The sequence below is a fragment of the Sarcophilus harrisii genome, chromosome 4 (genome assembly GCF_902635505.1).
Source record: "Sarcophilus harrisii chromosome 4, mSarHar1.11, whole genome shotgun sequence".
Taxonomy (NCBI): Eukaryota; Metazoa; Chordata; class Mammalia; order Dasyuromorphia; family Dasyuridae; genus Sarcophilus; species Sarcophilus harrisii.
Genome location: NC_045429.1, coordinates 93,132,197 through 93,149,657, shown reverse-complemented (window position 1 = coordinate 93,149,657; position 17,461 = coordinate 93,132,197). Strand labels below are relative to the sequence as shown.

The window sequence follows — 17,461 nt, the reverse complement described above, 5'->3', positions numbered from 1 at the left end:
GAAAGGCTTATGTATTTTTAAAATTACATCTATATGATGCTCAAACAACAGTAGAATAAATCAAATAACTGGTCAGTTTGGTGAAAAAAAATCCACGTGGTAATTTTTTGTCATATAAAACTTCAAACCTAGTTGTATTGAATTTTTCACTGGCTATGTTGGCATCATGTAGATTGCTTGGGGGAAGGGGAGGCATGGACTCCCTGCAGTAATTTTAAGCTTTGGACTTGACAGTTCTCAGGCAGACACTTACTTGTTGGTGACTAGGCTTGCTCATGTTCTTATGTTGTACATCTGTTGGAGAAAAAGAGAAGAAGGGAATAGGACACTATTTTAGATATGCTATCTTTCCCTTCAGTTAAACTGACAAAACTTCAGCTTTCTTAGAAAGGGGAGCATATGGCTATACATTTTATATTAATTAAAAGTTCAAAAAATAGCACATGTATACATATATTTGCCATAAAGAAGTTGAATATAATAAAATACAAAAATAATTATTAGACAATGGTGAATTACTAGTAAGTGTATGTATGAATGACAAACTATTGATCTATCAGATATAGACAAAAATGTACTTTTTATCTTACTTGGTTTGTTTTCTGCTTTGCTTTCCTCCTAGATGTGGTTCTCACTTAAAGAAAATATGGCATATAAAAATATGAACTTATAAGACAAACAAATTAGGGGCTAATTTCACACATAACCAACCATCTGATTTTTTAAAATACCAAAAGAGTGACTGAAGATCTTACCTAGAAAGTAAGGCTCCTTTAAATATTTATTACATATGATTATGTGATCCCATTTGTAAAAATTTGACTTACATAAGAACTCACCTTTTATCTATAAGAAGGTAAAATTATATTCTTAAATGGGATTCAGAATTGAATAATTTATTTTTTCATATAGTTCTACAACTAAATAGAGTTTGAAATTATCTGCTGAACTGGAGCTGCATCCCATCACATTAGATAATTTGAGAACCCCAAAATAATCTAGAATAGGAAGATATAGTAGTCAATAAGATAATGACCTATAAAACAAAATTAATTCAGTTCAGTCTGTGCTGTATAAATCTGGTCTGTTTCTTTGGAAGGATTGTTTTCTTTTGAAATTATACTAGGGATGATATATATATATATCCACATAGCATAATGGCTTGAGTGCATATGTTTTTAAAAATCTACCACTGAAATGGTAAGGTTCAATAATTCATATATTTTCTTAAAGTTTTTCATTTTTTCTCAGGTGATATAATACTTTTAATACTTTAATTATTATGCTAGAGAAAATCATTAGAAATAATCAAGAAAAGGAAGAATTGGTATTGTCAGATTTCAAATTATATTACAAAACAGTAATTATCAAAAATATCTGGTACTAAATAAAAAAATAAGAAAATACATTAGAAGTACAGATTAGATAAGTAAACCCATAAAGACATATTTTTAGTAAATTTAAAATCACAAGCCATTGATTGTACTTGACTAGGAAAACTAAAGAGCAATTTGATAAAAAAAAAAAAAAAATTTAGAAATGCATCTTAAACACCAAAAAATGATATAGTGGTAAGAGTACTTAATTATGATATGAGTCAGAAAAGCTGAGTTTGAATTCCAAATCTGCCATTATCTAGGTGACCTTGGTCAAGTCATTTATTCTAGGTCTCAGTTTCCTAATCTAAAAAGGGGGAAGAATATGGACTAGAGGATGATAATTTCCTTTCAGATTATAAATTTATGAACTAATGAATACAAATTAAGAAGTCAGACTACACCTTCCCAAACGGAGAAAGTAAGACAGAAAAAGAAAGAGAGGGGAGAGAGAGAGAAAGAGAGAGAGAAAGAGAGAGAGAGAGAGAGAGAGAGAGAGAGAGAACAAAAGGTTGGGGAAAATTCACAAACATAAAATCAAGGAAATTATAAAAGTCAAAATAAATTATTTTATTACATAAAATTAAAATGCTTTTGCACCAATAAAATACAAGTAACTAGAATGAGAAGAAAAGTTACAGAAAGGGGGAAAAAACCCTTTGCAGTAAACTTTTCTGTTAAAAATTTGATGTTCAAAGTTTATAGGGGAATTGATACTAATCAATGAGAAATTATTTTGAGATTTTTTTTAAAGAATGGTCTTTTGTGATCTCTTTTGCATCATTTGTAATAACTCAGAAATAAAAATTAAATGTAATAATATTAATGCAGTACTCTTCTACCTTCTAATCTAAATCCAGTTAATAATGTAGGTAGAATACTTTTTTGAAATGTCACCACAATTCACTATTTCCTTAATTTTAAGCATTAGTTACAGATTTTAATTATGACACCCTATGTAATCATCACATTAGTGATTTTTTAAAAAATATTTTCCAGTTGCCAAAAGCATGTAAAGATGAGAAACTTAATGAGACTGTTAGTAATTGGCATGTATTTTCCATGTACTAATATTTATTGACAAAAACCTCCTTTTATATTTGCAGTGTTAAGTATTCTATAATTATGTTAGTGTCAAATATAGGGTTAAGTAGCATATTTCTTAATATATTTTAAACTAGGAATTTTTTTAATATAGAAAAGTTGTAAAATTTCACAACTAATCATTTCAAAATTAATTGAAGTATTAGCACTTCTTATATTCTTTATAAAACATTTTATATTTTAATAAAAGATATTTAAGGTATGGCTTATAGAGGAATATAACAAAATATATCTACTATAATCAAATTTTTATATTTAGAAATACTAATAGTTCACTAATGATTCTGAAATTATTTGAATGATATTCCTGAGTTCCATCTTTAATTCACTGGGCAAAAATTATTCAGTGGCAAATATGACAATTTTTCTAATTAATAAGCTCCACTCTTGGTGACATCTTTTTCTATACCTAAAGAGGTGACTAGCACAAAATGCCACAGGCAAAATGCAGTACCACGTTATCAAATAAATGTTCAAGGTACAGCTTATAATGTTGAAAAATAGAAAAATAAATTGACCTTGATGAAGTGTGTCTTCTTTTGTCTGTTCCCAGGAAAGTTTATTTCAGGTATTTCTACTGCTGAAATGATTAGAGTTAACAGCTTTTTCCCTCCATTTTATTTTACAGGGTCTCTTCATCTTCCTGATATATGGGGTGTACAACACAGAGGTAAGTCTGCTTGGAGTATCTCAAGGCTGACAGAGTGAATGAGAGAAATGACAGGTTTCTTATCTTGATAACTGAGGGACAAAGTTGGCTTTCCATATGAGTGTCCTACTGCCCTTCATGCTTGGACTAGCTTATATGCATCTCAGCTTACCATTAAATACAGACACCCTGAATAAAGGGACAGACTCATTTCTCATAGGCATTGACTAATATTTTACTGCTGTTTTAAGTTTTTGAATTTCCAGTTTTTCTTTTAACACTTAGCTACACGCCACTGCATTAAAAGTTTTACGGTTCAAGGGCCAGAACTTTGCCATTTATAGTCACTACACGCAATAAGGGACTAATTTTTCTTAACTCTAAAAACATTAGGTAGAATATAATATTTCATCAAATATTGTTTTTTTTTTTTTATGAATCACCTTTAATATTTTTAAATGATCTGTAAATATCTGAGGCCAAGTAACTGAGGCCTGTGGGTATTTGTTCATGATTTCATGATGTCAGCATGTTATTAAGAGGCCTTGGTGTTAGAAAACCTTGATTCCCCGTGGTGACACAATAGCTGGGTGACATTGGACAAGTCCTTTCATCCTTTTAAGTCTTGTCTTTCTAAATCCTCATCTGTAAAATAAGTTTAATAATGATGTTACCTACCTCAGAGAATGGTTGTGGGGAAAAGGATTTGCAAACCATAAACTGCTATATAAATTCATGGATAAAATACTTGAAAAAAGGAAAAAAGAAAATCGTCTTATTTTTATATTCAAAAGATATACTTTTTAGAATGTATATCATCACACTCCTAACATTTCAAGTTAAGAAGCATTTATTGAGTGCCTCGTCTGTGCCAGGCACCTGCACAAAGCTCCACATTATTTTTTTTTGGAAGTGCCTGATTTATGTAATCCAATGCGATTTCAGGTGGCTGCATGCTCAGGAGCCATTCAGTCCTATTCAATCAACATTTATTAAGAGCCTACTCTATTGGAGGCACGTAGGATACAAAAAGAGGCAAGAGGCCAGTTCCGGCCCTCAAGGAGCGTACAATAATAAGTGGTGCGCCGGGTACACCGGCGCTCAAATAAATGTTTTGAGTTGATTCGTTAGGCTTGTGTTTGGGCGATTGCTTTGGGGAAAAAGAAGCAATCACCATGTAGGCTCCTTGAGATCGGGCTTGGTTGGCGTGGAAGGAGGGACGGGCCGGGCCCTAGGAGGGGGCAGGAGGGATGGGCCCGCAGATCTTGCCAAGGTGGTGGCGAGATTGTAAGCGGCCGCCTCAGTTTCCAAAAAGAAAAGCGGCCGAGAGATAACAGGGCGCGTAGGCTCATCGGGGAAGCCTACAAAGGAATGCGGGCATTTAAATAACGTTTAATGATGATGAAGTGCGTGTGGGCGTGTGTTTTATAGGGCGGCTCAACTCCGAGTGCGAGCGGTTTCCTTTTTGAGTAGCCTTCAGGTAGGTTGGCAGAAAGCAACCTTTTTTTTTTTTTTTTTTTTTTTTTTTTGGCAAAGGTACCCAGGTTACGTTTACAAAGTAGGCCACTCCTACGACCAAACCAGCTCCAGATCCCAGACTAAGGCGGGGGTGACTGGGTTCGGGGAAGCGGGACGAGGGGGGGGCGGGGGGGGGCTGGAGGGGCGGTGTTTGGGCATCGAGGGCCCTCTGGGAAGGCTGCAGCCCGCCGGCGGGCTGGGGCCCCCTCTGCTCTCCGCTTTACTTCCAATCCCTTCTCCGGCCGCCTCATTCCTTTCCCCCGGCGCCCCCTTTCTTTCTCCCGGGCAGCCCAGTCCCAAATTCTCGTCCCTTCTGACCCTGCCGATTGCACGTCTAAGGCCCCAGCCGACCCGGGCCTTCACTCCCTTTGCCTCAGCCCAGGCCCACCCCTCTGGTCACTTCATAAGTCCCCGCCCCGCTGGCCCCACACGAGTCGGCCCCAACCCTCGGGCCCAACCGCCCGAATGATTGACAGGCCGGCCGGGCGGAAGCTGTTGCGCAGGCGCCCTGGCTCCCCAGAGCTCCCCTCTGGCCGGGTCGAGTAGTTCCCAGCAGACCCCGCGCCGCGCCTGCGCAGTGCCAGGGAGGCTTTTAATTCCATTGTGGAGAGGACTCGGCGTTATTTTTATTAACTGGAGGCGACGGCGGCTGCGGTGGCGGCGGCGGGACCCGTAAGTGCTGCTGCTGGGGGCCGGGGAGGGGGGAGGGGGCGAGGCCCGGGGTAGGGCCGCCGTACCATGCGCGCTGGGGCCGGAGGCGGCCGGGGATAAGCGCCGGGCGCGTTGCGGTCTGGGCGGCGGCGGCGGCGGCGGCGGCGGCAGCGGCGGCGGCGGGGTCTGAGCGCCGCGGTGGTCCCGGCCCCGGGGCCCGGTTCCTCCTCCTTCCCTCCCTTCTCCTCCCTTTTCCTCCTCTCCTCAGCCAGGCCTCCTCCGGGGTATGAAAGTCGGCGGCGGGTTCCTGAGTAGCGGCGGCGGCGGCAGCGGTAGCAGCAGCGGCGGCGGCAGCGGCGGCGGCGGCGGCGGCGGCAGCAGCGGCGGCGGCGGCAGCAGCGGCGGCAGCAGCAGGAGGGCGGAGATGGAACCCACCTTCCCCCCGAGTATGGTCATGTTCAACCACCGGCTCCCCCCGGTCACCAGCTTCACCCGGGCGGCGGTGGGGGCCGCCCCTCCCCCGCAGTGCGTGTTATCCTCCTCCTCTTCCTCCTCTTCATCTTCCTCCTCCTCGACCTCCTCCTCCTCCTCCTCCTCGGCCTCCAACTCCGCAGCCCCGGCCGCCGAGCCTCCCCCGCCTCCTCCTCCTGCCCCGGACATGACTTTCAAGAAGGAGCCCGCGGCGCCGGCCGCGGCCTACCCCCCGCAGAGGAACTCGTGGGGCTTTCTGCAGTCCCTGGTGAGCATCAAACAAGAGAAACCCACCGAGCCCGAGGAGCAGCAGCATCACCACCACCACCACCACTACGGAGGGCTGTTCGCAGGGGCGGAGGAGAGGCCTCCCGGCCTAGGAGGCGGGGAGGGGGGGAGCCACGGCGTCATCCAGGACCTGAGCCTCCTCCACCAGCACGGGCAGCACCCGCCCCCCCAGCACCATCGCGACGTGTTACTCAGCAGCAGCAGGACGGATGACCACCACGGCAGCGAGGAGCCAAAGCAGGACACTAATGTCAAAAAGGCAAAGAGGCCAAAGCCAGAATCTCAGGGAATCAAAGCCAAGCGGAAGCCCAGTGCTTCTTCCAAGCCTTCTCTGGTTGGAGATGGAGAAGGTGCCATTCTTTCCCCCAGTCAGAAACCTCACATCTGTGAACACTGTAGCGCTGCTTTCAGGAGCTCCTACCACCTGCGCAGACATGTCCTCATTCATACAGGAGAAAGACCTTTCCAGTGCAGCCAGTGTAGCATGGGTTTCATTCAGAAGTACCTACTGCAAAGACACGAGAAAATTCATAGTAGAGAGAAGCCATTTGGGTGTGATCAATGCAGCATGAAGTTCATTCAGAAGTACCATATGGAGAGACACAAGAGGACACATAGTGGAGAAAAGCCATACAAATGTGATACTTGTCAACAGTATTTTTCAAGGACTGATAGATTACTGAAGCACAGGCGCACATGTGGTGAAACCATAGCTAAAGGAGCAGCTAGTGCAGAACCTGGGTCATCAAACCATAACAATATGGGTAACCTGACTGTGTTGTCTCAGGGAAATACAAGTTCTTCAAGAAGAAAAAATAAGTCAAAAAGCATATCTATTGAAAACAAGGAACATAAGACTGGTAAAGCAAATGAATCACAAATTGCAAATAATATCAACATGCAGAGTTATACGGTAGAAATTCCTATTGTGTCTTCCAGTGGTGGCATAATTGGCGCTGGTATAGATGAGTTACAAAAAAGGGTGCCAAAGTTGGTCTTCAAAAAAGGAAGCAGAAAAAATACAGACAAAAACTACCTTAATTTTGTGTCACCGTTACCAGATATAGTTGGACAGAAATCGTTGTCAGGGAAACCAAGTGGTTCTCTTGGCATAGTATCCAATAGTAGTGTGGAGGCCATTAGTCTTCTCCAGAGTGCAGGTGGCAAGCAAGGCCAGCTAAGTAGCAACTATGATGATGCCATGCAGTTTTCAAAGAAAAGAAGATATTTACAAACTGCCAGTGGTAACAGTGCCTTTTCTATAAACGTTGGACACATGGCCTCCCAACAGTCTGTCATCCAGTCTGCAGGGGTGAGCGTTATGGACAACGAAGCACCATTATCACTTATTGATTCCTCATCTCTAAACACTGAGATCAAGTCTTGTCATGACAAGTCTGGGATCCCTGATGAAGTCTTACAGAGCCTTTTGGACCAGTACTCCAGTAAATCTGAGGGGCAGAAAGAGGATCCTTTCAATATAACAGAACAACGAGTTGATTTACACCCTTCAGGAGAACATTCAGACATGGTTCAAGAGGAAAATTTGAGCCCAGGCAACCAGACACCTTCAAATGACAAAGCAAACATGTTGCAAGGATATTCCAAATACATCCAGCAAGCTTTTGAAAGATCAGCCAATAGCACTGGTTTTGCTTTTGGACCCAGTTTCCAGTTTGTTAGTTTGTCTTCAACTCTCCACAACCACACTTTATTTCCAGATAAACAAATATACACTACATCTCCCCTGGAGTGTGGTTTCAGCCAATCTGTTACCTCAGTGTTGCCAACTACATTGCCAAAGCCTCCTTTTGGGATGTTGCTTGGATCTCAACCAGGTTTTTATTTATCTGCTTTGGAGGCCACCCATCAGCAGCTGACTCCATCACAGGAGCTGGATGATCTGATAGATCCGCAGAAAAACTTAGAGACTTCATCAAGCTACCAGTCTACATCTCAGAAATTGACTAGCCAGAAGGAACAGAAAAATTTAGAGTCCTCCACAAGCTTTCAGATTCCATCTCAGGAGTTAACTAGCCAGATAGATCCTCAGAAAGACATAGAGCCTAGAACAACGTATCAAATTGAGAACTTTGCACAAGCATTTGGTTCTCAGTTTAAGTCGGGCAGCAGGGTGCCAATGACCTTTATCACTAACTCTAATGGAGAAGTGGACCATAGAGTAAGGACTTCAGTGTCAGATTTCTCAGGGTATACAAATATGATGTCTGATGTAAGTGAGCCATGTAGTACAAGAGTAAAGACACCAACCAGCCAAAGTTACAGGTAAGGTCCCAAGAGTGACCAGGCTGGGGGTCTTACAATGTAATTTTGTTTTATTTTGAGAACACTGCCATTGGAATGTTTCTACATGATCCTATTAAGAATAATGTAACATGCCCTTTCAATGCAACTTTTCATATTTAGTTTATTTTGTTAGTGTGATTTTAGCTCTGTTTGTATTATGATTTTTAATCAAAATCAATAGATTAAAAATAGTTTGACATTCAAAGTGACAATGTTTAGCAATCAAATTTACATGTATAGATTGTCAGGGAATAGCCCAAAAGTTTTAAATGCAAAAAAAAAAAAAAAAAAATCCACAAAAAAAATTTTGTTCCTAGGATTAAGGTTTATTCTAATTGCTTTACTCTCAGGAAAGTGTAATAACGCATGGGAATTCTATACATTATCACTGTATTGGAATATCCACCTTGCAGATAGAAGAATGATAAACATTTCAACATTTAAGTAAGGGATCTAAAACATTTCAAATTGCTATCTCTATCTGGGCTGATCCAAAATTCTGAGATGTTGGCTACCTATATTTTGTTGCAGCTTTTCAAATGTACTCTGATCTTCCAAACCACATTCATTCCAGACTGGTAGAACAAATATTCTTGGATCTTTGATCAAAGCCTGGAATGATAGCTTTAATATAAAGAAGAATGAAAAGCGCCCTCCCCCCTCATCCCAACTATAACAAGGCTGTAATTCCATTAAGAGATTCTAGTGACATCCACAAAAATTGAAACCCAAGTGGTTGGTTCTTAACATAAGAACCATAAGATGGTATTATGTAATTCATATAAATTTTGGGGATGCATTTATTATACATGGTTTAAAACATTTTCTTTTCCACTTGTCTTTTAGTATATCGCAAGCCCTTGTATGTTTTGTCTCAACCCTGTTCTTCAAGGTTTTTGGACTTTCCCTCCTTGTTCCCTTCTCCCTATCTTGACAGTTTGAATTTTTAAATGATTTACATTCCAAAACATAATTCATTATGTACTTTTTATATGTCTTAGGGCATCAAATAGTCAGCATTAGTGTAAACACCCCTCTCCCATTTGTAAGTCCAATTCAGGTTTCCATGTATAATATCTTAACCCCACTTACTCACAGCTCTGTGTAATAAGGTTGTAATTCTGTCTGGTGGCTTAGCCAATAAGAATTGAGCTTAGTATTTCCTAATGACATCAGAACCTCTGTGAAATTGCAGCCTTTCCTGTACTTTCTGGAGTACATGAGTCAGTATTGTACACGGATCTTGTGAAGTTAATGGAAACTTGCTAGGAACGCTAATGGCCATTCGAAGCTACTGATAGGCGGTGGCGCTGCTCTAAACCACTTTTTAGCAAATGTATTTTTTTTTTCTGATTACATTTTTTTATTGTACTTTGATGTTTATGCTCATGAGTTTTTTATGTACTTTTGGTGATGTTTCAGTCCTGTGTACTCTTCTGACGTCAGAAAAGTACCACTGGTTGTTTGCAGTCTTATTGTGTAATCAGCCTAATACAGGCTTCCATGTATAATAAAGTAATTAACATTGTGCAAGTGTACAACACTTCTGTTAGGAAAGCAGTGTTTGAAAAATAAGAAATTATTTAAAAAAAAAAAAAATGTTTCAGAATACCAGTTAATTTTTCTTCCCCATTTCCCCTTCCTTAGGCTGCTTTCACCAACTGAAGTCACCTGTTTGCCAATGCAAGGTTCTTATAGAATTTATTTAATCCCCTAAATTCACTCTATACTAACATGAGTCTATATTTCATTCTTATTACAGTTGAGTGCAGTAAGTTCTTCTATTTAGGTACAGAGTGCAAGCTGTAATCAAGGGATGGAGAGGACCTTTACCACTGTATCTCTTAAGCTGTATAATTTTTCTCAATTTTTTTTGTTTTATACAGGTTTTGAATTTCTTTAACTTTGTGTGTACTGAATATTGCATATGTATTATTCTGATTTGTTTGCTCTAGCTTAATACCAATAAAAAAAAATCCTGTTAATCACAAAATTGAGGAAAGGAGATATCACTTAATACCAGTCATATTTTTCAGATTTCCTATTAACTAAATTCCATAGGTTATTTATCATCTGTACCTAGCAGTTTTGAGACTTGTGCTTTTTAAAATTCAGTACACTTATTGTGTTAAGCATAGATACTTTGCATCCAAGTTTATTGTAATTGGAAATCAGTTTGAATATTTTCATTTTTATTAGTGTTTTAGCTATGCACAATATTGTGAAACCATACAAATTACATATTTTGTAAATTAAAATTGTTTTTTCTTGAAATTTTTGAGTTGGCTATTGTAGATGCTATTCCAGATAGATTATGTTCTAAATCTTAAAGTAAGAAACTTTGTTTTAGTTTTAGTTTCCAACTTATTTTAATCCTAAGTGCATTCTTTAAAACATTGTAATAAAATAATAGCATTAAAAAAAAAACTAAGAACGTATATAGTAGGGGGAAAGTATTAATATATTGGTAAAATTTCACAGGTGGAAAAGTTAAAGGGAAAAATCCTGAACTCCAGAAATAAGGAATCTAGAGCACGTTTATTATCAACTTAGTCTTAAGAAAACTTTTTTTGGGTTTTAGATAAATCTACATAAGTAATCTTGGAATGAATAATGTTAAACATATATATATATATATATATATCCTTAAATATGGAGAGAAAATAAGTTCTTATAAATAAATAGCATTCTGAATTATGAAAATTGTATATGGAAATATGGGGGACAAAGGGAGTAATTTGGTGGGACTATGTTACATGAATGGGATAGGTCTGTTATGAAAGGCTTTGTTTTCAACATGCTTATTATATGTAAGCAAATGTTTAAAGGGTGCACTTTAAAACTTCTAGACAATTTCTCAGTGTTAAACCTTGCCCCTCCCCTTTCCCCCTGCCTCCTACCATCAGGAAATGTAAATGTTTTATTCTCTTGTAGAGGTAAAGCTTATCTCCCTGGTTTAGTCATTTCTTTGGAAAGCCGACTTCAAATGAGCAGAAATCAAGGGAGAGAATCCTCACAGCTATAAAACTTTCAGTATACATTTTTTGTAGTAGAAAACTTCAGGTCTTGGTGTTTGGGGGCTTGTGTTCAAATTCTGCTTCATATGCTTGCTAATAACCATGAGACCACAGGCAAAGGATAACATTCTAGATTTAAAAGTTAGAAAGGACTTTACACATAACCTAGTACAGCCTCTTCATAGTTTATAAATGAGGAAATTAGGGCCCAGAGCCATTAGGGTGACATACTGCAGGACATAAGGGTAGTGATTGACAGAGCCAAGAATCAGCCACATGTCCCCCAGCATTCTCATTGCATCGAGTCAAGCTCTCAGAACTTCAGTTTTTCCTTCTCTACTAGGAGGTTAATATTTGTACTGTTATCTCAAGCTTCTTGTGGGACAAACAGTTTGTAAACTTTAAAGGACTATACAAATGTAAGCTGTCACTTAATGTTCTTTGCTTCCAGGTTCTCCTGTTTTATTTTTTTGGTCTTGATAACTATTGTATCATTAGGTGTAAGCCAACAGCCATTGAGGAGGCTTGAGCAGGAACTCTGCAATTTCTAATCTTACATAGTAAGTTGTGGCACTTGCATAAGAGTCCTCACACAAGATAATGGGTCAGGTGGGATTTCGAGCTCAGGTTATATCTATCCTCTATTGTTCTGTCAACTAGGCTCCACACATCTGCTTTAAACTAATATAAGTATCCACAGGTTTGTTTCTTTCCCCTTTATTTTCCATCATGAAATTTCCCCATATTCCTAGAATAACAAAATATCATGAGCATTTGTTATTTCAAAAGATGGGGTTTTTTTCCCCAAAATTGAGGGGAAAATTATCCTTCTGACTTCAATTAATGTGGTTTTGGATCTAAGAGCTTTTATTATTCAACATGAATGAGAATAATAGTTTAGACAACTAAAAGTTTTTAAGGTAAAATTTTTCTAGCAACACAAGATTACTTTGAACCTACAGGAAAGAAATAGTAATCATTTTATGCATATTTTGTACAATAGTTTTAAAATTTCTGCCAACATTGGTATGTTTCACTTTCATGTATTTCCTTTTTTTTTTTTTTTTTTTTTTTTTTTTTAGTTCTTTCAGAGTTATAGAAAGAACCAAATTTATAGTTTGTTCATTTATTTTATGTACTACTTCATTCAAAAATGCAAAATGAATTTCATCCTCCCTGATGCTTAACCGCTCCTTGCTATTAAGATAAACTGTGAACTGGTGTCAGTTCTTGTTGGGACTTGCATACATTTAAACTCCAAACTAGTTTGTATTTTCAACCTCAATATTATATAAAAGCAAATGTTTATAAAGGGGGCACTTTTAAACTTCTAGACAATTTCTCAGGAGTATATCCAGCTCTTCCCCTTCCCCCCTTTTTCCTACTTGAACCGAAGAACTTTCCTTCAAATAATTGGCTTTCAGAATTCAGTGTTCTTTTTAATTAGACTAAAACAGGTATATAAAAGCCTTTTTTGACAGTGGTGCTTGTTTACTAAGAGCTGTCTCATTTTAAGTATGTGAAGCAATGTTTCTTTGTTAGTGCTGTGATATGACACATCATCTTGCACTGGATCTCATCAGGAATGTTCCATGGATGTTTTGTCATGGGATCCCCCTTGATATTTTTGAAGGGAAACAGCAATTTACCAACCACCTTGTACTTTCTGTGAAATGATCTGATACCTCCTGGAAACCTTGAAAATATTTTATTTAGCAATACTTTGGCTTGTTTTCTATATTCTTATCTTCTGTTTTATTATTATAATGAGAATTACTATAAACATAGGATCTTGTTGACTGCCTTTAAGTGGGCAAAACATCTGTGAGACTGCAGCCATTTTCAAGGAAATGATTACCAGGAGGCATTTATTTTGAAGTACTTAAGTTACTATTTTCCTATAACCTTTATGTTTCTATATTTTTGTAGATATGTAGTCCTCCAAATACAAATATATCAACCTTTAGATATATTCTTGGACCATTGTGTGGAGCACTGCCTTCAATAATAAGAATACATTCCCTTTTCAATATGGTAAAAATAGGTATCTATTTTTAAAAGATACTGTTGGACACTAAGGACGTATTGAAATTAATCTAGAATAAAATACAGGTTTTTATAGAGCAGTTTAAGTTACAGAAGAAAAACTTTATTTCATAACAAATTAAACTGATGGGTATTGAGTTGAATTTATTATGCAGTATATGAAATGCCCTATTTGATAATTACTAAATGCGATTCAAATATTTAATTAAGCCTCAAAACAGTTTACTACATTCCATCAACAAGTCATTTAAACAGTGCTGTTAACTATAATCAACTGTCCCAGCTATTTGTTTATGAAGAATTAGAATTAGCTTCCATATGATCATAGATGAATAAAATCCTACACTTTTTTTATAAAGGAGTAATAAAATTTAATGTTAAATAATAAACCACTTTTGAGTATCACATAGGATAAATATAAATAACCAAATAGGTGTCTACATAAGATATATTTTATTTAAAAAATTAATTCCAAAGCGGTGTTTGCAGAATTATCCTTGAGTTCAAGCGGAGATATGCCTTCTACAATAAGTTTGGAATTGTGGGGAAGTAGCTGGGGGATAAGTTTGTTGAATGGAAGGAATATACTCTTCAGCTCACCAAAGACAGGCAGAAGGAAGACTGGGCCCTAAAACTGCTGAGAAAAGGTAAGGAGTACATGTATGTGGTGGGAGGAGAAACAAGTTAAAAATTAAAATGGGGAGTTTGATGCTTATAGTAAAAAGAGGGTTCCCTAAAATAATGAACATGGATTAAAAGGGTGGTGGATTTGGCCCAAATAGGTCTTTTAATTATGTCCTACTTTTTCAAAATAATATTAATGAAGCACTTAGCACAGTATATGACATAAAGTTGCCTAATAAATGCTTTTTCCCATCTCCCTCTTCCCCCTTTTTCAAACTTCCACTACAGCCCTAATACTAATATATATAACTTTGTGTTCTCTTTACATTCTTAATGTAATCAAATAAGATGGTCAATTCAATACATTGAGTTTGTCTCACAACTGTAAAAGCTCATAAAAATTGGAAAATCAGTTCCCCACAAAAAATTTTAATTGTAAAATTAAGTGAAAAAAAAATCTATGTACTTGAAGATGGGACTATGAATTCTTTGGAATCATTTTATTTGAAATAAGCACTTGCCTTTACTGTCCTCAACCTGATAAAAATCAGAAATATTGTTTAGATAGGATGCTGTGTTTTATACCCTGCTCTCCCTACCCCCAAAAATGATTAGTTAAGATTGAATCTCCTAAACATTTTACCTGTTTTCATTTGCTTTCAAAACATGGTATTATCTCAGACGGAGATGACTGAATAACTCATTTGATTATTGTATCTTAGATAAAAATCTTGCTTTATAAGCATTATTTACCTTAAGATTTTAGTTTTATGGATAATTTCTTTAGTCTGGACATTCTTTTTTCCAGATTGAATTTTAAGACTAAATTGCAAAAAAATGAATGACAAGATCAGCACTATAACTTTTATATTTGGTTGTACATAAACTAGGCGCTTCCTGCAAGGAAGCCCAGTGCAGAAATTTGAAACAGTTCCTTCTTTTGGAAGGATAATGAGAACTGTAAATGGGTATCATTGTGGGTTTTCATGAATAGACAACCCATGACCTCTGTCAATACAGTAGTGGAATTGGAAAGAGCTTTTCTGAAGCAGCAATTTTTTATTTCATAGCTGAAAACAGAAGCACTAAGCATAGTTTTAGAAACAACTACGGTTGAGGAATTTTCATCTTAAAAAGGAATATGTATTAGAATTAACTATAGGTTTTTCAAGTAAATTTGACTTAAGAAAGCAGTGACTGCTTTTTTAATTTATTTGCAAAAATGAACATTTTGACAATTAAAAATATGATTTAATTATATTGCATGCTTGGCTGAAGCACTAGTAAGCACCGAGCATTTTTATTACATATTTTTCTTTACAAAGTCTTAGTGATAGTTAAGAGCTATGTATTATTTCCTGTCTTAAGCTCTTCATTTCTGTAGTATATTCTCAAATTCTTCCAGGATGATATGAGAGCATGTTCTGACTAGTGCCTTGAATTTCCTTTCTTTTAATGAGGAAACAAAAAGCTTAAAAAAGTGATCAAGTAACATAAGCAGTATATAGTAGTCTAAATGAGAATCTAGCAAATTTATACAATTCCATACCAGGATCCCATCTTTTACTCCTTATTCCTATAAGGAAGAGTTGAAATCAGGAGAGAAATTGGGGGGAGGGGGAGGAAGAGGGGAATGAAGAGTGAAATCTAGGGAAGTTGGTGTTAATTGATACATTAATCAGATATAATTCACACACAAAAATATTTGGTTAGAATACACATAGGAAAGGGCAACTAGTATAAACTTAAGTTGGCTCTTGTTGATGTTTAATAGAGATGTGTAGAAAGTAAAAGAAAAAATTATTGAGGCCATGCTTAATTGTGAGTAGACTATGGAAGAAGATTTGCCATTTTTTTCTTTTCTTTTTTTTTAACCAGTCCTTCCGGGGAAAAAAAAATCCTGGGTATATATGAGAGGAGACAGTGCCTTGAAAAGAACTTTGAGAGAATAATGAGGCTAATTTCTACCAACCAATGTGTTAGAAAAGTAGTAAAAAATTTGGAATAGATATGAGGAAAAAGAGTATCTTAAAAATTTATTATTGATTTCATTTAATGACATTCTAGTTTTTAAGAGTTTTTTGTTTTGTTTTGTTTTGTTTTGTTTTTTAGAGGATAATTTAAAGCCTTATGACTTATTTTTGAATATTTTTTAATTAGTAGAATTTTGGCTGACTTCATTTGAGAGAGGGATTGGTATCATGAACTACTGAGGGGTAGTCTTAGCAAAGGGACTATATTTGGAGCCATGATCTGGCCTTAAATTCCAGCTTTGCCACTTACTTTTTTGTTATCTTTGGCAAGGTCCTTCCCTTCTCTGGGCCTCGGTTTGTTATTTGTGAAATGAGGGTACTGAAACCAAGAGAACATTGTACACAGTAACAGCAAGAATATATGATGATCAACTATGATAGACTTGGCTCTTCTCAGCAATACAGAAATCCAGGACAATTCCAGTAGATTTGGGATGAAAATGCCATTCTTATTCAGAGAGAGAACTATGGAGACCCAATGTGGATTAAAGCTTTTTTTTTTTTTTTAATGATTGCTTGCTTTTTCTTATGGTTTCCCTTTTTTGGACAGATTTTCTTGCATGACATGACAGATATGGAAATATCTTTAAAATGAATATACATGTATAACCTATATCAGGTTTCTTGCTGTCTTGGGGGAAGGGGCAAATGAGAGAGTGACAGAATTTAGAATACAGAGTCTTAGAAAAAAAATGAATGTTGAAAACTATCTTTACATGTAATTAGAAAAATAAAATACTACTGAGAAAAAGAAAAAGAAGTAAGTGTGTTAGACGAGATGAATTTAAAAGTCCCTTAAATCTAAATGATATGAGATAGGAATGCATTGGTGAGGGAAGTAGGTTTTTTGTTTGTTTGTTTGTTTGTTTGTTTTTTAATAATCAATTTATAAACACTGGTAAAAATTTTGTGGACTTAATGCATTGGTGAAATAATTGTTATTTTTTAACAGCAATAATTGATGGAACTCTTCTCTTTTCCAAATAAAAATAAATGGTATTAAGTACAGTTTATAAAAAATAGTTATCCTGGATTATATTAAATTAATTTTCAGGTATTAATGATTATTTTGTGCATCTGATACATAGATGAATACATACAAATATGTATTCTGAAATACCTATTATAAATTAACATTCAGTACTATTAAATGGAGATATTCACTATTCAGGTGCCAAAGCATATGGGGATTTGGCTAAGTGCATATGAGAGTAACAATTTAAAATATGTTGGTAGAATTGCCTTTTGTAAGCCGTTTTTCCCAGTTATACAGTTGTATTGTCTTAATGCTATTTTTCCAATATGAGTCATTTAAAAGTATACATTTTATATTATTTCCTTTGTCCTTTAAAGTACAAAATACTTAAGGCTGGGGAT

At 36.9% G+C, this 17,461-nt stretch overlaps 1 protein-coding gene and 1 long non-coding RNA gene across 2 annotated transcripts; both read left to right on the top strand.

Moving 5' to 3' along the window:
• Window positions 1-577: 577 nt before the first annotated feature.
• Window positions 578-4,616, top strand: LOC116419083. The gene is made up of 3 exons (XR_004229317.1): window positions 578-762; window positions 3,109-3,150; window positions 4,561-4,616. It is a non-coding gene; the product is annotated as an uncharacterized LOC116419083 (long non-coding RNA).
• A 944-nt stretch (window positions 4,617-5,560) lies between these two features.
• Window positions 5,561-10,622, top strand: ZNF281 (zinc finger protein 281). Its single transcript, XM_003767558.3, has one exon. The coding sequence runs from the start codon at window positions 5,585-5,587 to the stop codon at window positions 8,345-8,347; it is 2,763 nt and encodes a 920-aa protein (XP_003767606.3). The 5' UTR covers window positions 5,561-5,584; the 3' UTR covers window positions 8,348-10,622.
• The last annotated feature ends 6,839 nt before the right edge of the window (window positions 10,623-17,461 follow it).